The sequence below is a fragment of the Neopsephotus bourkii genome, unplaced genomic scaffold (assembly GCF_033783945.1).
Source record: "Neopsephotus bourkii isolate Nb327-2 ecotype Australia unplaced genomic scaffold, CSIRO-AGI_Nbou_v1 NB_1863, whole genome shotgun sequence".
Taxonomy (NCBI): Eukaryota; Metazoa; Chordata; class Aves; order Psittaciformes; family Psittacidae; genus Neopsephotus; species Neopsephotus bourkii.
Genome location: NW_026902336.1, coordinates 1,110,111 through 1,135,106, shown reverse-complemented (window position 1 = coordinate 1,135,106; position 24,996 = coordinate 1,110,111). Strand labels below are relative to the sequence as shown.

At 39.8% G+C, this 24,996-nt stretch overlaps 1 protein-coding gene across 8 annotated transcripts in view; it reads right to left on the bottom strand.

Annotated features, from left to right (window-relative positions):
* Positions 1-4,253: 4,253 nt before the first annotated feature.
* Positions 4,254-24,996, bottom strand: part of SLC12A4 (solute carrier family 12 member 4) — a 50,139-nt gene continuing 29,396 nt past the window's right edge. For 5 of the 8 annotated variants that reach the window (XM_061344103.1, XM_061344106.1, XM_061344105.1 and 2 more), the window contains 22 exons: positions 23,898-24,044; positions 23,292-23,346; positions 22,833-22,963; positions 22,133-22,374; positions 19,963-20,177; positions 18,863-19,027; positions 18,684-18,782; positions 16,596-16,653; positions 15,969-16,143; positions 15,444-15,562; positions 14,904-15,002; positions 14,426-14,545; positions 13,623-13,727; positions 12,837-13,005; positions 11,572-11,767; positions 10,709-10,878; positions 10,408-10,539; positions 10,205-10,312; positions 9,287-9,471; positions 8,541-8,555; positions 6,526-6,659; positions 4,254-5,439 (listed from right to left, as the gene is read on the bottom strand). In XM_061344103.1, coding sequence (XP_061200087.1) covers positions 5,348-5,439; positions 6,526-6,659; positions 8,541-8,555; positions 9,287-9,471; positions 10,205-10,312; positions 10,408-10,539; positions 10,709-10,878; positions 11,572-11,767; positions 12,837-13,005; positions 13,623-13,727; positions 14,426-14,545; positions 14,904-15,002; positions 15,444-15,562; positions 15,969-16,143; positions 16,596-16,653; positions 18,684-18,782; positions 18,863-19,027; positions 19,963-20,177; positions 22,133-22,374; positions 22,833-22,963; positions 23,292-23,346; positions 23,898-24,044 — 2,931 coding nt within the window. In that variant the 3' untranslated portion in view covers positions 4,254-5,347. The remainder of the gene's footprint in view (positions 5,440-6,525; positions 6,660-8,540; positions 8,556-9,286; positions 9,472-10,204; positions 10,313-10,407; positions 10,540-10,708; positions 10,879-11,571; positions 11,768-12,836; positions 13,006-13,622; positions 13,728-14,425; positions 14,546-14,903; positions 15,003-15,443; positions 15,563-15,968; positions 16,144-16,595; positions 16,654-18,683; positions 18,783-18,862; positions 19,028-19,962; positions 20,178-22,132; positions 22,375-22,832; positions 22,964-23,291; positions 23,347-23,897; positions 24,045-24,996) is intronic. The other 3 variants (XM_061344104.1, XM_061344108.1, XM_061344109.1) reach the window with 2 other exon arrangements.

The following is a 24,996-nucleotide window of genomic DNA, read 5'->3' as shown; positions in this document are numbered from 1 at the left end:
CCACTCTGACAAGACCAGAGTTACGCTAAGTTAAAGTCCACAAACAATAAGCAGGGCCATGTTCACCCCTAGCACAGCTGGCCTCTGGGGAAGCTAATTGTACTTGTCCTTAAAAGAGAAAAGAGCACATAACCACAAAGGGTTATATTGTGAGAACAGCTTGTGTGGACCTTGGTAAAGGACATGAAAGGAGCCAACTAAAAATACATTCAGTCCTAATTGCAGGCAGCTTATTTAGATAGGGACTATTTACATATTCTATTTGAATCTCTGATGTTTCTGTAGTGAATTTCTTATTTTTTTTTTCTCTTTTCTTTTTTTTTAAACCTCAGCAATCGATTCCCTATTAACTGTGTGAGGTTTTTTTTGATCTAACAGAAAGCAAATCGAGGTATTTAACAGTAGCTCTACGTTTAAAAGCAGAATGAAATTATTACACTTAGGAAATTGTTTCATATATATTACATGAAAATCCTATTTATTTGGCAATATAAAGCAGGCAAGTAGAAATAGTAACAGCCTGACAGCTGTAATACACAATCAGAAATGAACTCCTGCGAACAGCTCATGATAAAGATCAGTTCATATGCTTCTTGACTTTGGGTTCTTTATTCCTTTTTCTGTTTCTACAAACTATTTTTCCATTTGCATGTCCTGCTGGCTTCTGGTTTTGCCTCTCATTGACACTGTGTGTCAACAAGAGAACTAAGTTGTTAGAGGGCCCAGACATCTTTAGCATTGACAACACCATAGACAACATCATACATAAGCGCTCAGTGAAAATTACAGCCTGTGCAATAGATTCAGACACTCCTGTGTTAAGTCATATGGGAAACAGCAGCTGTTGAGAGAAGCTCACCTCAGCTCTTGCTTCGTTTGCTGAAGAGAAGGGTTTTACAAAGATACCACTTTTTGAAACTTCAGTGTCGTATTTGGGTTGGCAGAAAACAGGTGAATAATATCCAAGCATTGGAGAGTTACGCATCAAAATGGTAACTTGCTGCTTTCATCTCCCTGTTGGAGTTAACCCAGAATACCTAGTCGTGGATCCCAACTGCCTTTGCTTAGAAGATTAGTGAACCCACTGGTATTCTCCTAACAATTCTGTAAAAATGCTTTCTTTGGTCAGCTAAATCGATTTTTTACTTATTTAATAATGGACGAGATTTATGCAGTATACAGTCCCACCTGTATTTCTTTTTGTGTCATAGAATCACCAGCCCTCTTACACAACACAGACCTTTGAAAGTCTGAGACCTCTGCCTGAAGTCTCTAGCTTTGTTACTAAACCATTAGCAGTGCTATCTGTGGGCCATGGACACATCTTGCCACATTTCTAATTCAGTTGTGATGTCTTTGTGACTGCCATTGCCTGGGAATAGCAGGAATCGCTGCAAGCTGGAAAGCCCCAGACCTCATGATGTCAGATACTGACAATTGTCTTGGAAGTCCCACAAGAGGTGCTGGGAAGTAAAAGAACTTCAGCCAAAGCCCTGTGCAGGGACAGGGCAGGGACACCTCCCAGTGCCACACAGGACTACCCAGGTACCCCTTTACTTTTGAAATTGTCCTGTTTGCTCAGCTTTTCACCCATTTCCCAGCACAGATTTAGCCCATCACACATAGTCGATGCAGTGGCTGTCTAGCACTTCTTGAGGCACTGCACAGGGTTGCTCTTGGAGCTGACAGGAGCTATGAACATCAGGCCTTCCAGGAGGGAGCAGTGTCTGCCATGCTGGTGTGTGTCTTTCCCAGCTAGAGGAAGAGACGTGCCCTCATGACACTTCTCCCAACAGCAGGAAGCCTTTATGCGCTATTTTAGGAGTGGAGAGAGAATTTTGGACAGACAATGCCAACCACAGACTCCATTTTAGTCAGTTCTCCACCGGCAGGGTGCATTCGTTCAAAGAGCTGCCTGAGCTTAGAATAGTGCAATGATGATGATGATGGGAACTGTTCATCAAACCCCATCACCTGCTGCCCTGCACCAGTGCTCTTAGCACTGCTGGTTGACACAGCAAATCCAGAGTGATGTGGGGTACTTCTCCCGCCGGGAAAGCAGCGCTTTGTACTCGCAGCATCTGCCTGCATACCAGGGCCAATGACTGTGCAAGGGAATAACGGCTCCAGAATGGAATGAGAACATTTGACCTCCAGAGCACAGCATGAGGCAGTTTTTCCTTTCCCAAGAGAACTACTGAAGAAGCAAACATTATTATGGATGACGCAGATGAGAAAATGAGAAATGAGGACAGGGGAGGAGGATGTATTGTTTAAATGGAAATGTTTTATCATGTTTCATTTCCTATCAGTGCATCTAGAATTCAAAGAAGTCCTGTTTTGATTAATAGCGTGAAAAATCACCACTCAACATGTATTCCCAAATAAGCTGGTAACTGCGGCAGGGTTTCCTCAGGCATGGGGACCCCACAGAGGCAGCCTGGTGCCCTCTCGTGTTGCTCCGTGGCTAAGCAGCCGTCTCGATGCAGTGAACGTTTAGTTAGCGTAAACTAGCTCTTTGCTTGCAGGTTTTCTGGAGGTGAAAGATAAAGCAAAGTGACATCTTTGTGCTACCGTAGGGTTTTTCTAATAACTAATTATTAAAGCAATACAGTGGAAGTTTCAAGTGGAATTATCTATACCCATATATAAAGATGGGTACCAATCAACTTCGTCTTGTTGTGTTTTAACTGAGATGGTTTCATCTCCTTATCAAAAAGAGTTCTAGCATAGGGACAGGAATGGGAGGCCACCACTAAGTACTCTCACAAAAGTTGACTCAACTAGAAATTACCTTTTCCATTGATGTTGTTCTTACACAACCGTTCCCATGCTCCTTCCAGTTTTCACAGACATGCACCCTTATACTCCACACATTGGTGTGAGTGAAGTCTCAGAGGAACTTTTCTGAACCTTCTATAGAGGGAGATGGTCTTACATAACTGGAGGCTATTGAACCCTTAGTGTCAACACAGTACTGAATTAGAGCTTGGGGTTTTTAATCCACACTGCATAGAATCACCTTTGAAACCCTAATCTAAGGTATATAAGGATAATCACTCTCTTAGATGTCTAAAACACAATAAAAACACTAACAGGTTACTTGGGTCAAGTAATTGATGGCACTGAAATGCTTTTGCGAGGTGGAGTTAGGTCAACCTTATGTATAACATTTCCTAAAGAGTAACTATGCATCATTCAGCATGTGTGGGATTAGAGGTTTACATTTGGTAAAAGAAAGTTAGTATCACTGAGTCATACCTACAGAAAGTCTGAGGAATAAAAGTTTTTATAAACTTTATTACTCCTGTAGACGAACGCTTGCAAATACGTGTTAACTATCATGATTGCTGTACACTTGTGTACTACTACTCAGTCCTCGGAAGATGTGAAAATGATCTCTCTACAAATAGCACATTACTTACAAATAAACAAGCTTTATTCTTTTTATTGGTTTTAAAGTGTGAGTGAAAAGAATTCTGGGTTTCAAAACCAAAAAAAGCAAAGCCCGTGTTACAAAAATGTAATGCAAAATACACAGCCAAGAGCGCACCCTAGAGTTGTTTTCTGGCTGGTGTCTTACAGGGTCCTACAGGCACTAATGCCATCTCACTCCCATCAGGAAGGTCCTGTTTCAAAAAGATCAAGCTTAGGCTTTAACTATAAAACTGACAAAAAGCATTTTTTAATTAGGTTATTCAAGAAAGATGCCTGGATAGTTTTCCAGATTTCTGTCTCATAGACAAATCACTCATGCTTTTATCAGGGAAACAACCAAGAGTACTACCACAACAAGATTGCCACAACTAGTATACACCAACTAACAAGAGCACATAGGTCAGAGAAATTTGTCAATCCCTGCCTTTCTTTCCTTGCTATTAACACACCCCATGGAGCTTAGCTCACCCCTGCCCTTTGTATGAGATTATAGCTTTTGCAGACAGCCCAAGATCTTGAGGGGTTCCAGCTTGCAAGAGTTTCACAGTTTACAGGCGCAAACTTCCACCTGGCATATGGCAGTAACTCCAGAGCCAGGAGCCTTCCCACAGTTGGGCACAGCACCAGTCTGCTCAGAAGCCTAAGCTGGTGCCTCCACTGTGCAGTCACTGCACCATTTGGTGAACACCAACAGGGCCCCACCACCCTCCGCTCACCCAGAGGACCCACTGCAGGCAGATCAGCGCAGTGCCACAGCACAAGGAAGAACAGACAGTGTTCTCCCAGGGAGATGGCACAGTACGCAGAATGGAGGATAAGGTCAAAGTGTGTGCAATATTTTATTGAAAAAATACCAATGTTCTGTGATAAAGTACAACTTAATGGGCTTGATAAACTCTCTGGAGACTTACTAGTTAATACAGGTCTTCTTTCCTTCTTTTTCATCTAAGGGCATAAAACAAACAATGAAACTGCAGGTCCCCTGTGCTTGTGCAAGTGCAAGCACAACCCCACCGCTGTGCACGCAGCAAAGCGCCTGACTCTACACATGGAACTCCAGCATGCTCAGTGTACTTTGATGGATGGTCTGCAAGAAATTTAAAGCATGGAAGAAGTGCACAGGACTGGTCCTTCAATCCACTGTCAATTCAAAATTTATTGTGAGATCTCTGCTATCCTAAACAGTCTGCATCTGCTTATCCAATATTTCTGACAAATAAATACAAAAATAAATAGGGCTCTGACCTCACAGAACCTCAAGTCTCAGAAGCAACAGTTTGTAGCAAGCTACATACATAATTCCAACTATATCAACATAATTTATTTAAATCTCTATCAATAAATGTAATAAAAGTATAAATTCTTATCCAATACTGAGAGTTTAGTTCTGGAAATAAACCCAGAAAAACAAAAGCTTTTTCAATCCCCTCTTACAATTTACTGTGCTCTTAGAAAATGCTTTATAGCTGGATTTCAGCAGAAACTAGCTGCTATGTAATGTAATTCTAGCTCCCAAACCTAATATAAAAAGCTTTTAAAATCTTTTTACAGTAACTGGCTTTCAAGTCCTAACTTTACATACAGTTACTAAAAATACTGCACTTAGCAGTGTTGATTAAAAATAAAAATAGGTTTTAGTGTTAAAACTACATGCACAAATGCTGGAGTACCAAAGCAGAAACTTAATAATGTGGCAGCTTCACAATTAACTTAGGTTGCTAACTGGATGGTATAACAAGACGACTGCAATCCCCAAAGATATGTATGTTGCAAATGGAAAGACAATGGACAGGACTGGATGAGGAGAAACTAAGGCGAAAAGACCTTTTTCTTCTTCTCCATTTTAAACTGGAATGTCCGTTACCACCAAGATGGTAAATGTAGACCAACATTAGAAGCTTCTACTAAATCAGGAGTAAATTGTGATGACTTCTCGGCCACCGCCTCTCACAAGCAGTACTCTCTCCAGACCCTCTGTCAAGACTTCAAGGAACTCCATGTCTGTTTCAGGGAAGTCAAGGACAACAAGAATATCAAAACCAAAAATACACAGTGGTTAGCCTGTCTTGTGTTTCTGTGGAAGGTCTTGGCAGCAGGTAGGCTGCAGGGCCGTCCTCTGGGAGACAAGACCAGGGGCTGCCTCATGTTGCACAAAGCCAGTTTCAGATAGCTCCAAAATGAAACCACCACCACCCAAAACTGCACCCAGCAGCAATGCTGGTGCACCACATTACACAGCCACACCTTCTCCCAGCCACATTCCATGGAGCATTCTTCAGTCACAGTGGCTCAGCCTCCACAAGGAAGGGTGAAGCAATAAACATCCTCACCCATAATCTTAAAATAGAAATATCTCCTGCACTATAGCAGCTGCAGTTAAACCTCCCTTATGCTAATAGGAATATTTTTATCTTTAGCCACCACACTGTTGTGAAAGAGCATTACTACTTCCCATCTAGGTTTAGGAGAAACCAATCACTTTGCCTGTGATTCGTGACATATATTTTTGGCACAGGCCAGTGAAAGCCTCGCTAATTTAACAGTGCAAACCGAGGCTGAAGAATAGCTGTGGACGGAGAACTGCAATGCCAGCCAGCTCACTAGATCGCAACCCTCAGCTCTCAGGGCACAGTGCAAGTATCCCTCTATGTGCAGAAACACTCTAGGTTTGAATTCTAGTCTAACCAGAGCATTGCACTTGGAGCTGAGCTCCCAAATTCTGATGCATGAGATGTGCCTGCAATGCACCCTGTCCTTCAGGACTTCTGTTCACTTGGATTCAGATATCACTTTGCCCAGAGTGATGCACCTTAGACATCTGCTACATCCACTAGTGAAAACTAAATTAAACAGGTTTAACTTAATAAATAAATCAAGAGTATAGCCAAGAATGAATTTAAACCTATGAGGCTTCCAGAGCAACCAGTGGCAACTTTTACTCTAGCAATTACTATGTAACAGGGCCAAGAAGCCAGTACCCTTGGCTGAATGGACACTTTGTCACACATTGCAGCTTGATAGCATTTGTGGTAAAATGAACTCAAAGAAAGATCCTTGCTGTGGCCCAGGCCTTGCTTCAAAGGATACAGTTTTCATCACCATCAGTATTCTTTGGAGGACCAGGCATGTTGAGAAGAACAAGTCTGGCATCATGGGATCTATTTACAATAACTTCATTCAGCTTCACTGCTGTGTGCATTCTTCGGACATTAGACTGGTTCCTGTAGAAGAAGCACATTCAGACTTACTGTTAGAAATGTGCCTCTGAAAATGGAAATATTAAAGAGACCCCTACAAGCATACCTAAAATCTCCTAAATACCCCATTACATGTTGACACACATTAAATATTTTCAAATTTGATGATGAATGTACAAAAGAGATTTTACAACGTTCTTCAGGTACAGCTGGTCCACAGATTTTAAGGTCTCTGGATCAAGTCTCCAGTTTATGAAGTTACATTGCCCTTCAAGAAGCATGACTTACACAGGTGATGTGTTGTGTAAGAAGTTAAAACACATTTGCACACAGGGACATGCTCTTTGACCATGGACACTTGTGATTACAGAGCCTTCCCTTCAGGCATCCCTCCCCAGATCCCTTCACTCGCCCAGCAGCACAGACCATGGACTTTTCTGGACTCAGTACCAAAAAACTCAGAGATCCACTGGGACCAAGCATCACTGGTCCAGCATCACTGTGCTCAGCCCACACTTCCCACATATGCACTAGTTTTTTTGTGTTGAACAGCAGTTGACACCACCAGAGAAAGCTTAATTTCCTACAGATCCATGGAATTGAACACAACCTACAAAGAGCTGGGTGTATGCCTCCTGATAGGGCCCTCTTGGTGTCTAGTAATGGTTTTAACCTTTCCTCCAGCTGGACACTAATCGACCACTCTGCCCGGCTATTTACAACAAACACTGATGACACGAGTAGCTTTAAAATTCATTCTTTCAAATTTGAGTAGCCACTTGGTTCAAAAGTTATAGGAGAGAAGGGAATAGGTGCAGCATGACCTCAAAAGCCTCCTGCTCCTTAAGAATCCAGGCTAGGAGAGGCAACAGGATTTATTCAGAAGATATTATCACAAAATAACACTCATTCATGCAGGAACAGAAGTGGAAAGTAGCTTTCAGGGATTTTGAACCTGGGGATGCTTCCTTCCTCCAGGAAATCAACCATTATTTTGGTAAGGTAAAAGGAAAAGCTATACAGAAATAGATTCATCAAAGGGAGAATGTACTTGTTTGTTTGGGGTTTTTTTCTTCATTTTAACATATTAAAAACAAGTATTACTAGAAACTAATCAAATACAAATCTATAGTTTTTGTTAATTCAGCTTTATGAAAGATTTCAGCTACTCTTCTGAACATTTAGGTTGCAAACAAATATTTATACTGATAGAAAATAGAAGATGCAATGGTAAGAATAACACTAACAGCACAGTTTACCCACTGTTAATTGCCTCTCCATTATTTCATGTTCTTATTTAATTTAGGGCAAGGACATCCTCTGTCTTCACATCAGCTTCAGAAAACAAGGGACAACACAGAGGCCAGATTATGTTTACAGGAAGTGAGGAAGAAACCAGCACCAAAAGCAATCCGCTGTCATTAACTACATACAGTTTTGGAAAAGGATTTGGAAACTAAAGGTTTGGTATTCCCTAAAGTGACATTTAAAATCGGTATCTCTGACCTCCCCTAGCAATTTGAAAGTGTAGGCTATACGAAAGGGTTTTCTTAGTGCCCAGAAACTGTCAGAAATAACATCATAGCAATATTGTGAAACAAGAGCTTCTCTAAATGAGTAATGTTTCCCACTTCTTGTATCATACTCTGATTAATAAAACAGGTTCAGACTTGTAACTGTTTTGTATCAGTTCCTGTCAGGACAGCTTCTGTAGTTGTGTTCTTGATGATACTTGGCTTAAGTGGCTAATCCTGCTCTCTTTAAAAACACTGCTAAGACTGCTCAGCTCTAACTCCTTTTCTTTCCTTCCTATAATTACATACAGTTTTCCTCCTTTTAGTTGAGAAAATGAAGTCTTCCCTCTCAACCATCTTAATGTATTTCTAAGTTAAATAACAAACTTACAAGTTTTCCCACTCTCTGAAAGCATGAAAGAGGAAAAAGTACAGGTAGTTAACACCAAATTCAGCAGAATTTCTACAGTATGATTCATCTTAAACAGATTCGAATTCTCACTGATTTATTAGGAAGAAAAATCTGGAACTTTGATGAGATTGCAAAACTGACTGTGTGAACTCTTCATGTAAGATGTGGTACACAGAAGAGGTCAAGGAGATTCACACGTTTTTATGCAAAGCCAAAACACACCTTTCCTTCCAGCTCTTCATAGGACATACACAGCTACAGCTCTTGTTACATGTCAGTACTCCTTCAACAGCAAGTCTGTCTTGGAGGGTTGTGCCACATACATACTCTGTTCATAGTAATTCATCACCATCTTCACAGCTGTTTCCCTGCTCTGTTTAACACCTACACTATGCATTAGATACCAAAATTATCAGTCTTATTTTTTAATTCTGATTAGATCAGTGAAATCAGCAGTCTGGTATTAAAATGTGTGATTTGTTAAGGTATGTGGGAGACAGGAGGAAAGTTACAATAGAATTTGACTATACCAAGCAAAATACTGAGGGATGTATGACACATTTAATTGGTTAGAGACTTCTCAGGAGGCTAACTGCTGTCTTCAGTAGTTGGGTCTCAGTGTTTATTGTGCACGTCTAAACCAAGGACTGGGAGACAAAGATAGTAAAAGCATAGCACAGCAGGCGTTCCAGGAAATGCAAGCTGTTGACTTAGACAAGACTCACGGCTTAATGCTGATGAGATCTCTAAAGCTTCCCACAGCACTGCCTCGGTTTCGCTTCTCAGCATCACATTTCTCTTTTGTCCAGGTCATCTGGATGTTCTCAGGAACTGGCTCTGTCTCATCTTCTTCATCTGAGTAGAGGCTTTCCAGACGCGCCACTGAATGTCTGTCCTTTACCAGCTGAGCCTAGAGGGCACATGAATGACAGCATAAACTCAGAGACTTTACTTTACATTCCCTGGTTCTGATACCAGGCATCTGCCGTAGCCGGCAATCTTGCACACCAAACTGACTTTGAGCAGTATTGATGGGTATGAGTCACGCAGAATTGGGACTAACAGAGGCCTGTAGCTGTACAAGAAAGAGGGACAGTCTAGCTCGTATCATGACATGGTCTGAAACAATGGACAAGTCTGACTCAAGACCTACAATAAAAAAGTTGCACAAACACATGCAGAAATACTGCATCACCTGCACCTGTCATCGCTACGTCTCCTGTCAGTCCAAACTGGAATAAAATCTTCCACAGGAAAACAGGATATGCTATAAATTGAGACAAACCCCAGACATCCCATATAAAGCAGCAGGGTCAAGAAGCGGTTGAGATTTGCATCCTCAAGTCATCAAGTGTCATATACATTGCAAAGAGAAACACATATTCTTTCTGTAGTGTATATGCTACCGTTGTTTTGCCCACAAACAAATAATTTCTATCGCAGTTTTGCAAGTACAGCCAGATTATTCAATGACTATGAGCAATTCTAGGCGAAAAAAAAAAGAAAGCTACAGTAAAAGTATTTCCTTACATCTTTAGAACACAGGAGTTAAAATTAAGCAGCAGCTATATAAAATACTACGAGGAAGACACTTTGTGTCATCCACCTCAACAGTCCATAGCGATAAACTACAAATGACATACCTCCCTTTCCCTCTCTGTTTTCGTCAGCCTCATTTGCCTCAGCATCTGAGATCTCTGTTCCATCATAAGAGTTCTCTCATAAGTATATGCTGAGATATCACTATTGTGCTGCAGAAATAAGAAAAAAGACTGTGCTTGTAATCAAGTCAGAACCAAGTACCACCATTTGCATCATTAATGGAAAACAGGCTCAAATTCCTTACCATTTCTACCACCTCTACCTCTGCCTCTATTCGCAGTTGATACAGGAAAGTAGCCAAGTCCTTCTTCATCTGGATGCTGTTATCATCCATCTGAGCTACAGTAAAAATCCTCATTTTGCATTTTCTCCAAACCTGGCGAGGAAACACAAACTCCTTAGTATTTGCACCAGTACTTTGCTCTAAGAGACAGAAACTTACCAATACATCCACTCTCATTTATCAATACAGTCTCTACCACGGGACCTTGTTTCTTTAACACTCATAGAAATAGTTGGGTGACATTCTTTGGCTAGCTCCTTACTTTGTGCTGTTTGAGAAGAAAAGGAAGCAACATCAGCATGCCTCCATCGTGCACAATCCACCACACATCAATGTTGCCTTCATTGTAACGCTCGTGGTTGCTGGGGTAGAAAGACACATTTTTGGGAACTAACAGAGCCAGATGAGCTGCAGTCGTGCAGCGAACAGTACCTGCCCAACAGAGGAAGGACAGACAGTTACTTTAAATTCTGCAACAGTGATCTATGGCCCTAAACAAACAAACCAGTTACTAAGTAAATGTCAGTAAACCTTAAAAGTCATTGGTTACATAAAGTATGTACAGCAAGGCTTACAGAGACAGGTCAGACCAAAGGACAAAACCCAGATAAAGCAGACTTACAGGAACCAAGCCCTGTTTTGTGTTTGAAAGAAAAGCAGCAACCTCCAAAGCTAAGGATGAGGAGAAAGCACCTGCTCTGTTCTAATCTGTGTTAAGGAATAGGACCACAGGGGAAGGAGAGAGATACAGGCAAGGAAAGCGTTGGCTGCAGTAGTGAAGAGAGATAGGACCAGTGAAAAGATGGATTATCTGAGAAAGAAATTATAGTTTGACATTAAAACAACATCTCTGAGGTCTTTAACTTTTTAACCATGTATTAAACAGATGAATTTTAGCTACTAGATTAATCTTTGAGGATCTTCCAAAAGTCTTTTACATCCAAGAACTGGTATTCCAAACAGAACAATCAACACTGAAAAAAGAAAACCAACCAAAACCCACAAAAAAACAAAACAAAACAAAACAATTTCACAAGGATTTTGTTAAAACCCTCTTTGTGTGTCAGGTGTGTAATAAACATCTCTCTTTACACTATCTGATCACACAGAACCTGCAAAGCTCACCTATAAATGTCTTCCATGACCTTGGATCTTCACTTTGCCTCCAGCCATATGGCCATCCCAAAACGACGGTGTTGTGTTTCATGCCACCTAGTCCACAGGACTGGATCAAGTGGGCAATTCCTTCCCGAACTTTATTTGCTACAACTACCTGACAAAAACCTTTCACCTTCTCAATGTCCATCATATTCTTAATAGTCTGAAAGACAGACAAGGAAAAACCTCACAACCAAAAGGAACACTTTGTGTTTCTCTATCATGTGATTACAGTGTAAATTCCTGGTTCACAGATTCACAGGTAAAACACATTTCAAAGCAAAGTTCTGCTCAAGTGCTTTCCTTAATAAAACAGAAGAGAAAATACCCACTAATTGTGTATAATACTTGCTTAAAACACACACAGCTCCCTTCCAAACATAATTATTTCTAACAGATTAAGATAAGGGTTTCTTTGTTCTCTTATTCATAGTAGTAGTTAGTGATATCTGTGTTACTATCTCACTTTCATTTTCTAACCCTCAAACACTCACCTTTTAAACCCAAGGTTAACTAACTTCATTTGGATTTCCAGGTTCAGATTCCTGTGTCACATGCTGTGTTACTATATTCAATTTACAAATACAAGCACCAAACCTATCAGGAATACCACACCCTTTAGTTTAAAAACTAAAACAACTTGGTCAACACATAGGCTCATGAATTAGCTTTCCCCTTATAACAGTTTTCCTGTATAAAAAGCCTCTAGGGAAGAAAACAGTGATGTGCTGATACTATGTAAACATGGCTATGATATCACATTTGCACAGCAAGGAATATTAAACTATTTATTAATATATTTTCAGGACCATCCTTTGATGCTTTCTTTAAGAAATTTATTACTATGATGGAAGAGACACAGCACATTTGCTAGGAGTGTAATAACTGACAGTTACTGAAATGTTTCTTGGTATGTTCAGAAAGCTAACCAGTCCCCTTCCCCTCACTGATCAGTATACCTGAACTTCCACACTCAGTATTTCTTATCAATGAATAAGGTTTTATGCAGTTGCAACTTGTTTACACAAGTTGCAAAAAATTGATCATTTATATTCCCAAAGTCACACCCAGCAGCCAAAGCATGTTTGCTAGCCCATTCCTGAACTGCCACTGCAGTACTCCACTAGTCCTGTATTGCCTGCGATACACTTTTTTCCATGTATGATTACATGGAAACCTTTAAGTTATCTGCCCACTCACCCCTTTGTACTCTAAGAATTTAAGACACTGACCTGTTCAGCAGCCTGAGCTTCTCCGTAAGTTTCCAAGAAATTCCCTTGGATCACTGACCCTATGATAGTCAAACCTTTACCAGCTTTCAGCTGGGATGCAAATGTTAACAACCTAGGGTATTTTACATGCAAATCTTCATCAAGTTTCAGAAGCACCAGCAGCTGAGGCCTGGAGAAAATAAAGGGAGTTTATTTTTCACTAAGGCTTTAACAAAAACACTTCTAAAACAACTGCCTCTCTCATATCAGAATCAGAATAGTTAGGGTTAGAAAGGACCTTTAAGATCATCCAGTTCCAACCCCCCTGCCATAGGTACGGACACCTCACACTAAACCATCTCACCCAAGGCTTTGTCCAACCTGGCCTTGAACACGGTCAGGGATGGAGCATTCACAACCTCCCTGGGCAATCCCTTCCAGTGCCTCACCACCCTAACAGGGAAGAATTTCTTCCTTATATCCAATCTAAACTTCCCCTGCTTAAGTTTTAACCTGTTACCCCTTGTCCTGTCACTACAGTCCCTAATGAAGAGTCCTTCCCCAGCATCCCTATAGGCCCCCTTCAGATACTGGAAGGCTGCTATGAGGTCTCCACGCAGCCTGTGCACAATTGAGCCTGGGCAGTGACAGAGTAGCCAACCATAGGCTCAACTTTCTGTTTTTAAATATTCTGAGCGTTTTAATTCATTCACACAGACCAAAAGCATCTTGGCTGGAGTCCAGTTTAATTCCCAAAGTGTAAGTAGATAATCTTGACAATGGATGTTATTAAACCAAAATGAGTACCTCCAGTTCTTTGTGTGCGGAGGGCCCTCCTCTAGTCTGAGTAAGGCGTATCTTGCTGCGCTGAGTGAAAGACCCCGGATCCCATCACCCCATTCCTTCTCTGCCCTGGGAAGAACACACAGTTTAGCCAATATACAGTTTCATGCGTGGTTAATTGCACAATTACAGTCATACTACAGAGACATCATTACCTTGTAATAAGATTAAAAGCATGCATCACACATGTATTTATCATTTGCACATGTATGTCCATGATACAACATACCACATGAGAAAATTCAAATCTTTAAGTCAAATGTGCTTCATTGGTAAGCAACACTCCACTACAGAGAAGGCTTCCCAAGCCTATATAAACTTCAGGCATGTCCATACCTGACTGCTGAAGTTACATTACATAGCCATACAGTAGAGCCTGAGTCCATCAGATATTAAATACCTCAGGCAACATAATCTGCAGATTCAGCTTTTCTAGGACTGTTGTAGACAGACCTCTGCACCAAATCAACTGGAGTAAGATGGCTGCCTTCAGCTGTTCTGGGCCTGATTTACATGTGACAGACAGCAGAAGGATAGATCCCAACCAAGCTTCTTCTTCCTGTGACTCTCAAGTGTCACCAAACATCTTTAAGGGTTTTTGTTTAGCTGACACAGTAAAACAATTAAAAAAAGAAAAAAACAAGCAAACAAAACCCTGAAAGTTGTATCTCTGGAGAAATCCTTCTCCAAATGTGAAAGCCAGAGATAATTCATTAAAAAATTGACCCAGTCTCCTTCTTGCCCTTTTCTATCCAGTCAATACTTACCCTTGGTATTCAATGTACTTGTAAATCATGCCTGCAATAAGCATAGCTACCAAAGCATAATACCAAGATGAAATGAACATCAGTGCTAGGCAAATACTCATGCCTAAAAATGAGAGTGCCCTAAAACAGAAGACAAAGATGCCAGTAAGAAGTAGTGTACAAAAGCTTAAAAACAAGTCAATTATTCCTTTGCTTATTTTAAATTGTCTGTTCTGAATCAGCAGTAGAAGTAAAGCTTCCAAGGAATCTCCCCAGTCCCCAGTAGTTTTTAAGTGTCTTGCTGAAATTAAACTCTTATGCCATTAGATACCTTGCTCTGCTTTATTACAAATGAATCTAGAGTATGTCTACTCTTTTCTAGAGCTGATATCTAAAACAATAAAAGATGCCCACAACCCTCATGGAGAGAGTTCTTCTGAAACCTCCACTGCAGCTTACAGACTAGGCATTGAGTGTGCTGTGCCAACCTTTTGCTTACCAGTGGTAGTATTTAAATCGAGGCCGCCAGTTTGGAGTTCGAAGAAGTGTTTGTACTGCACATGCTAGATTAACAAAGAGGTAACACATCAAGAAAAACCTGCAGGAGCAAAAAATGGCAAAACCTTTTAGCACTCACATTTACAGATTCTGCCACATATAATAATTATATGAATGATTTACAGTCAAAATACAGCTGCCCTGTTATGTGTGCTTATCTCTCTGATTTTTAGTAGCCTGAATTATCAGTATACAGTAGTCAAAACAAGTTAGATCTATCCACAACATTAATGCTATTTTTGTTCTGTTATAAAAATTACATTTTCACTAACAAAATAACATTATATGAGACGTGTTTATTCACATAATACTCCAGAGCAGAAACAAGTAGATTTATATATAAAGCCTGAAGTTAGAGAATTCACAGAAATAATAAAAGTGGAACTCAGGTTCCAGAATATGGTTCTGAAGGACAATCAAATTAGCAAAACTCAAGAGTACCACTCTTACCCCCTTAAGTAGCAACCTGCCTGTTTCTTACATTGAGAGAATTGGAGCCACCATATCAAGTGAAGCAATAAGGATTCCTAGCTCTGCAATCAGTGCTGTTAACAAAAGAGCCCATGTCGGTTCACCATTTGCTTTTCCATGACCAAAAACCTGAAGAAACAGAAACATTAAATGTATCTTCCAAGTACTGCATATGGTTATAATGAAAAAAAAAAAAAAGAAAATTACATTTTAGAAAAAAATAGTAATTTTCCCACATACTTCTGATTCTCGAGCAACAAGTCACATTATAAAGACTTCCTGTGCTTCACTGAATTAGATGTTAATTTTTTTCATAAAATTATTATATATGTCTATTCAAACTCCTTTAAAAATATTACTAGTTCTTAACAAAAGAAAAAAAAAGTATTCAACCAAAAAATACTGGCCTTTACTTCAGTGCTGGGTAAATTAGGGAAACTAAATCTGACTTCCAAGAGCATGAAGTCAAATAGCTGGTTAGTTACTAGGTACAGAATGGCTCTGGTGGTGGCAGTGTTTTTTAAGCTGTACGAACCCAGAGGAAAGGAATGATGTTGTCCTTTGCTATGGCTTGCAGCAGCCGAGGAGCTCCAGTGAGGCTCTGCAAGCCTGCTCCACAGGTAGAGAAGAAGGATCCTATCACAATGACCCATGGTGAGGGCCACGAAAGGGTGCCCACCACCAGGTTCCTGTTCACCGCATCGCCATACCTGCAGAGAGAAATAGCAAGACATTTTGACACTTGCATTCATTTTGGGGGGTCTGTTTTAATATGTCATTTAAATATTACATATATTCTTCATTAGAAAATATAGAAAGCAGTAAACAATAGGAGTTACTTTTGATACACAGGTAGGAAGTGTCTGCAGTTTGATTTTTCAACAATCTGAAAACTTTTTTTATTATGTATCGTAAAACTCTGATCACATAATTTTCCACTTTCACTAAAAATGAAGGAATTAAGACACAGGACAGAAAATCTGAAGGAGCCATGCTAGAAAATATCAAATTGAATACAAGCAGATTCCCAAAACACTGTTTACAATTTACAGGGAAACATGGGTTAGAAGGCATCTAGAAGTGGGAGGGGCCTAAAATGGGGAAAAACGCACCTTTTCTGCAAAAAAAGAAGAAAGGAGAGCAGGAAAGCAGTAAAACTTACTTATCTCTCAGGACTACTCCTTCTATGCAGGCTCCAAACAATAATACGCAACTGAAGTCTTGAGTAGAGATTGTGTTAAGGAAATAGGATTTATTTAGACATGGCAAATAAAAGCAACCATAGGAAGTATTGTGGAAAGTTCAAAATGTGCATTTGCACCACATCATCTCCTTTAGTAGAATGTAAAGGTGGTGAGTAAATTAATGTCTCACTGCTCATACATACCTTCTAACATTAAAGCGGTAAAGTTGTTATTTTAAATTTTTTTTTAAATTGTGTTAAATGTTACAGTAAAAAAGATAACTCCAGAAGAAATATTTTGATATGTAAATATTGATTTAATCTGTTAGTATAAAACAGAAACTTATTAAAGTGTCTTTCTTTTCTTCATCCTTCTCCTGTGTTTGATTTTGGACACACAGAAAACCACTACCTTGCACTTTCTTGTTTTGTGGTCTCTGATGGCATTCACATCACCAATAGTCTTTGAATATTGTGTTTGTTATTAATATGCATCACTGCTGAGTACTGCTGTACTGGTGAGTACACAATATCTCAGGTTTTGGATCTGGCATCACAGTAAAGCTTTTCACCTTGCAATTTAAGTTTACATGAATAGTTAATTCGTAAACTCTACCCCTGAAATGCAATTGTAAAATATAAAAGGTAATACAAAGGTAAGTGCTGATCACGCCTAAAAGTTAGCATGTAAGCCTTCCACTGGGTGGCGTATTAACACCTACATATAGAGTTACCAAAAAGAACGAAGTTGAACTACAAGCACTTCACCTGTGACCTGCCTTAATATTGATTACATTCATGGGAAATGCAGACTTCCTGGTATAAGGTCAGTTCCCAAAGGAACATCTGGAAAAGGCTGTGCTCCATAGAAGCTGGGACAAGCAAGCTGGGATCCCGAGTTACAGCTTGTTAAGTTCTTGTGAAACCCAGGTTTGAAACAGCAGAATTTTCAGGACTCCCCATCTTGGTGAGGTATCCTTTGGGTGGGATTTATTCAGAAAGCTCATATAAAGAAGTTCTAAAGTCCTTGCTCATATTAACCGCCTTTTGTGTCGTGTCCCCCGTCCCCCATCCCCCCCCCCCATTTTTTATTCTCCTATGTTAATAAATTGTAATATGATAAATTATATCTGGTTTACCATGACACCAACAGCTACATGAAGCTGAAAGACGTTAGCTTCATCTTTTCTCTAGCAGGAGAGAAGAGATTAAGATAGTCTTTCCTGAGCAAAGCTCCTGCAGTCCTAAGCCCTGAATTTCAAGTGCAACGCTGTTCCTCTGAACCTAGCAATCTGGTATGAAGAACATCCTCATATTCTGCAGATTAGGTGTTCTAGCCTCAGTGGCAACAAGCAGGAAACAATGAGTTATTCACTGCTTCATGGAGCTCACTACTGAGCAGACCACTTGTAACACGTCCAGGCGTGCCAGCCGGGATGTACCTAAGAATCATGGACTAGCATTAAATCAGATCAATGTGTTAAAAATTGAGGCAGGGAGAGATAATACAGTCTTACAAACTGACAATCTAAGACAATCTTGTTTCACCAACTTCAAAATAAATACAGAAATTCATGAATCTTCCTGCTGACTCCCCCCCCCCCCCTCCACTTGGGAAACATCTAGTCTAATCTCTTAACTCCAGTTTATCTTGCCCTAAAATGTTCAAGAAAGCCTATACTCCTTAACATCACTGAACCTGAAAGGCTTTTGTTTGTTTTTTAAAGGACCTGAAATTTATGATCTCTTACGTTCCCCATCTTAATGGCCCACTGTATCCTAACAAAATATATACCTGTATTCCCCCAGCCTAGAAAGCCATAGATCACTGCATAGCAAATCAAAGCAATACAAGGGCAAAAGAAGAAAACAATTACCCCAATGCAAACTGTGGGAATGGAAAGCAGCATGATAATAATTCTAAGGCTTTCAGCTCAAGGACTGTTGTTTTTTAATCCCCAGTGTCCAATCTGATAATTTAGCCACCTGAAGGCAGTTCACAAAAGGGATACACAGTCATTCACCTGAGTCACTCACAACATGCCAGGACTAATTTTAAAAGGATACAGACTAGTGATGTGGTGACAATAGCAAGAATTGTTCCAACAGGAATGGACTTCTGTGCATCTTTGAGGTCCCCTGACCTGTTTGAACCAGCCATGATACCTGAAAATATGTTTTGAACGTAAGATCATGGAAAAGAAAGCTCACAGCCCCGTGATGCCCTCTCATCCCAGCATTCTCACCGGTCACTGAAGGGAAGAAGATGCCAACCAGCACCATGAATGAAGTAGCTATGTCTGAAAGCACATACAGATGGAGGTTGCTCTTCTGGCCTGCCACATCCACAGACGGGTGATGTGCTTTCTCCAGTATCTCTCCTTTCTCCAAGTAGTTGCTCCATAAGTTGTCTTCAGTGTTATCACCACACCGCAGAAAAGAAAAGCATGGTTCAGTTCAAACCTGTTCTCAGTATAATGGTCTACAACTGAGCATTACAAATGCAATTCAGTGATCAACACAAAGAAAAGATATGTCAAAATTTATTTTGCATGCTTTCAAGGGAGTCTGTAACAAAACCAATACATATGTATGAATGCCCTAGAAAAGCGTAAGCACTTTTTATCCTTTAATATTACTAGATGTAACATTCTTTTAGCTTCATAACTATTTTAATCCCAAGAAATATACTGAATATTTTTAATGAACCATACCCACCACGGATCAGAGAATCCAAAGCAATAATGACCAGCTTTCTAGATATAAACAGATTTGCTCTTTAGACAGTGAAAAGAATTACAGAATTACATGGTTGGCCTTTGAAAATTCACGAACTCCGCTTTAGAAACTAGACTACTGGTTCCTGTGAAAAGGGGAACCTTAGGCATTCAGCACCTGCAGAAAGCAACTGCTCTCTGAAGTTCATGTCAGTAATGAACACTTTCAAATGATAAATTCAGCAGCAGGAATTACATTACTGGTGTACAAATACTCTCATCTTTCAGGACATAATCTTAACTTGTCTAAAATTGAGAGTTACAGCTACACAGAGTTCGGAAAAACTTTACCAATTACATGTTAGTCTATCTCATAATCACTTCTGAAATTATGAGATGCAGAAGGCAAACTTAATCAATTTCACAGCAGACAAGTACTGTATCTGGAAAAAAGTGCCATGTACTCTTTTTAAAGATAATAAGACTGGCTTTCTTTATCGAAGATAATTTTCTTCACTGTAATCACATTTCTTCAATCTCTTACTTAAACAGCTGGGAACAGAGTTCAACCCATTTCAACTACTCAGCATGCCTCCTCCTTAAGAGGGTAAAGAAATATTCTATCATACCTTTCAAAATGCCACTAGCAGCTCCTGGAATTCCTGTTATCTCTGATACATTGTTCATTAGAAAATATTCATCACAGTTCTCCGTGGTTAAGTTTGTACTATGGCAGAACAGCTCCCAGAGCTTAGAGGCCACAGTAATGTTATCCTTCACTACGGTTTTGGCACAAACATCAAACTGGTCTCTTGACAATGTCCTGTTGCCCAGCATGCAAATGCTGGAAGGAAAGCATGGAAACCAGTGTTACTACATGTACCAGGAAAATGAAATCCACCCTTCACACAATTCTTCGTTCATACTGTGGAAACCTCAAGTGTTTCTAGTCTGCTAAGTACAGCAGCTTCAAAAAGATGGTAGTAGCAGGACAAAGACTGTGTAACTGTTTCCTTTAAGGGTCAGAAGTATAATGCCACTTACCCAAGTATTTTGGAAGAGGAATAAAAAGCTAAATCAGTGTGATTTATTGAATGTGGTAAATTTACTTTAAACAATGAAAGGGAAAGATTAGGTCACTTTCCCTCCCCTCCACACCCCACACACATGCTTCCCTTCCACCCCCACCCCCCACCCCCGCTGTTAAACAGAACTACTGGAGTGGAAAAGCTGTGAATAGTAGGATTCAAATTCCTAGATATATGGAAAATCTAAAGACATTAGAAATCACATTTTCCCGGTTTCTGTAGAGTAGCATTCAAATGACCTGACATTTTAGCTTCAGACATAGGAATGTGCATTTCAATCACAATAAGCAAAGGTTCTTCTTGTTGGAAGATACAGCACATAATTCCTAAAATCCTCCAGTGCCTGTTGTGCTTCACCTCACCACAAACATGGTTTGTTCCAGCACTGAAAAATTTTAATCCAGCTCTCCAAAGATGGTTCCACAAGACATGGTGATAAAACCTAACAGCTTGGGTGATATAACTAACAGCTTGCTGCCACTCAAAGTTCATTCAACTTCTCTTCCCAGTGCCAGGAAACACCAACCAGAAAAGAAAACATAAATAATTGTTTCTTTCATTTTAATAAGTGTAATTGTTTCACAGATCTTACCAATCAATAAAGCCAGGAAAATTGAAGAGACAGAGCTATTTCTGTGGGGTTTGCAGGACTGTGAACTGTAACTTCAAACAAGCTTTCCCCTCCAGAATTAAAAATAAGTACAATGTCTAGTTACTTCAGTGAGTAAACAGAAGTTGTGCTAGTTTCTCCAGAAAAAGAAATACAGCCCAAGAAAGAAAAATAGGGAGGACATTCAAGAACAATCCAAGAGATAATAAGGGGGAGGTAGAGACATTGTTTTATTTTTACTGCTGTAAACCTACCAATGTTGTAAAACATTATAATCAACAGGCCCATAATACCTAAAGGGAGCCCTTGAGTGTTGCAAATACTTAGTTATGGTCACAACATTTTAAGATGTGAATAATTACACAGACTCGACTTCTCTATTTCCATTCCATTCATCTCTTGTCAGCAGTATCAGGAAACACTGCCTTTCTGGTAAAACACAAATATCCACATTACTACTCTGAGTTTAAGAAATTGTATTACATGTTTAACTGCCAACATGCCAAGAAGCACGTGCTGTGTTCAGAGCAGGACTGCTAACACAGCAGAATAATCTGCTTCCAGACCAAGAGGAAGTTTTGCTGGAACCTCAGCACAGGCCCACCATCACACTTCCCTAAGAGATACCCAATTTCTCAGCAAGCAGCCACATCTCACCACCACAGTTTCCAACCACGAAGGCAGCATATCATGTCTGACTGCCTGTGCCAAACAGACCTGCCAAACTGCTTCCTACTGCCTGCCATAAACAACCATGCAAAATTCTTGCTAAAATGTAACTCAACAGCCACAGGCTAAGGTACTGGATTGTCTTCACAGGAAGCGGAGAAATGTCAGCCTCCATCAGTCTGATTACCCACCACGAGACTTCTTTCTACCAAAACAGTTAAAAGAATGTAAACACGCATTCATTTTAGCCTACAAAACATCTATTCCATGAGCTCTGCATGAAAAAGATGACCACTGTCACTATATACAGCTAAAAAAATCAGAAGTAATTCACAAAAAAGGTATGAGGCACAAGTTTTAAGTAACTTCCACTGAACCCCACATTCCAGACCTGCAGGCAAACTTATACCCCCATCCAGAAATACTACTCACGGAAATTCAGGTGGATCAAAGATGGACTTGATAGCTCCAGCATAAATGGACAGTATAGATATTACTACACAGGCCAAGAAGAGGGAAGCAAACTTGTTTACATATTTCACGCCCACAAAGACCACCACTGCCATCAGGATGAGGAATACAGTGCCATACACCCTCATGTTGTTCAGCATAGCACTGGATGCATCATGGGCACCAGATGGATGAAAAATTGCTGCTTGTGGTACAATGTATGTCTGAAAGAAGAAGAAAGCAAGCTGAAGGAACATGGGAATAGACCTCTATATTACTGTAGTGATCTTGTACCTATACTGTAAATGTAAATCACTTCCCGGTTTGCAACATGCTCTTCATGCAACATGCTTTTCACCAGAAACCTTCAGTTTATACAAAAAGTCAAGGGATAATGGCCCATTCTATTTCCGTTGTACAACTGAGCCAACTTTATCAGTGATGCACGTGTGTCTGATTCATTCCTACTTCCATCTATATTTTTAGAAGAGCTTCCATTCTGGATACCCACAGAACACACAGCATCCAAAAGGAAGCAGTAGCAGTACAGAATTAGACACCAAGAAACTGGAGATCTTCTGATCTCTACCCAGAAATGCGTTTACAAACATGGGACAAGAATACTGGGGCATTTTCTATATACTATTTGTCTTAAAAGGAGGACTACTCCAGTACTACTCACCAATAAAATCTCAATGGCACCAAGGATATACATGGCTCCTGCAAAGGTTGTTCCCAGATAAAAGCATAGCCCTACAGCTCCACCAAACTCTGGGCCCAATGACCTAGATATCATGAAGTAGGAGCCACCAGCTATGAAACAAGAAAAGTGAGAGTAAAATTATCATTGATTTATTGCTATAAAATATAAAATATTCACAAGAATACAACAAAATCATACACTGTATATCTGCTTTGGGGAGGTTGGGGTCAATTCCAATACCTTTCTCTTAGCACAGGGGTAACTAAAGACCAAATAAATTAATCTTTAGCCTTATTGATAAGAAGAAGAAATACTAGATATGAATTCAGGCTTTTTATCCTGGCTTTAGCAAATTTCTCTGAAATAAAACCATACTAACAGCTTATAGGAACTTTTTATTTTTTAAACACAAATGAGAGGTTTGCTAACTATAGTTACCTGGAACAACACCATTTGTGGCAATAGCACTCATTGATATGGTAGTCAGCATAGTCTGGGGAAAACAAGGAAAAGGAAGCAATTGTGTCAACAACATTTTTAAAACAAACTGATTTCTTGATAGATTAAAGCTGCCACTGCACATAGGATACAATATTTCTATCTATTCTGCCTTGACTGGTCGTTATATGAAAGCAAATAAAGGCAGCAGGAATTTAACCATCAAGCTGTTGAGATTTTTGCCTGAGAGATGACCACTGCTTTATCAGGTCAAGTAACATGTGTCTGCAGACACAGAAGACAAAAGAGTGCAGGTATCCCTCCATATGCAGATCTGAGATTCCAGCAAAGCAGGCAGCCATAACCTGGGACAGGCACAGAAAACAGCTATCTGCTGAACAAACACTAGCTTTGAAATTGCACCTGCACTAGACACAGTTTGCTAGTTCAGAAATACTAGGGGAAACACATGGCTATAAGCATAGCATAAGTGTCTAGCATAATTCTGGCTTTTCTTTACACATGTATCTACAATGGAGCCTCCCCAAATTTCTCAATAGTTTCACAGAGGTTACGTCACATGCATTATTTTACCTATATACTTACACAACAGCAGCAAAGTAATACTATCAGGAAGGACTGAAGAACTCCAGCCATTCCCACCATCCAGGTTAGCCGAAGGAAGAGAATAACCCCGAAGATATTCTGCATGCATGGTAAATATACCCCCATCAGGGTGCCCATGCTGGGTGACTGAAAAACAAGTTCATTGCCATTTATTAACTGCAATTATTTAAAGCATAATAACAAAAAAAAAACCCCTACAACTTCTGTTTTTTCAAGTGGTAGAAACCTGGGAAACATGAGGTAGACCTACACGTGCTACTGTCCTGGACACCAAACACGAAGCAAACTCCAAAACCACAAATTCCTGAACAAAATGCTGACCCTAACATATCTTCACATTTGAAGTAATTATACTCAGCATATAACACAAATTACTAACAACAGAACATACATGTATTTAGTTTACTGTAGAATCACTGAGTTTGTAGTATGAAACCTGCTGAGTGCTCCAGACACAAGTAAAACAGATTTTACCCTAATCCCCAGAGTTTACAGATTAGTTGCACAGAAAACACACTTTTGTGCTGTTACAACTAGAAAAGATTTGGAAGCCATCTGAAGACATACATAATGTATTTGCTTCCATTTTATATATTTCATCCAAAACTAATGATTGCAACCTTTCTCATGTTTAATGTTAATATCAAACTCTGAATTATTTTTGATAGTGACTGAGAAAATACAAGTTAGTTGTAGACAGAACTGCATGTGACTGGCATTCAACACAGTATCTTGTAGAATTCTCCTTTGCCCAAATAGTTACTGTCAGAAGACAGTCAGATCCGAAACAATGATATCAAAATGACACTGATACGGGTTTTATTTCATGGAATACAAAAGTATTCCATGTGCATTGGCACACCTAGCACTAGCAGAGTTTCAGGGACTGAAACCTCTGTGTCTTCCTGCCAAGACATTTCATTGCTCCTGCTCTCTGAGGCCTTTTTGCATTTAAAATTATACAGAACACTGAAACACAGGGGGAACAGTGTAACTTCTCAATGGCTCATCCCTCTTCATACTTTTTTCTATAAATAAACTGAATTCCAAACCTTATTACAGATAGACAGCATTTAAA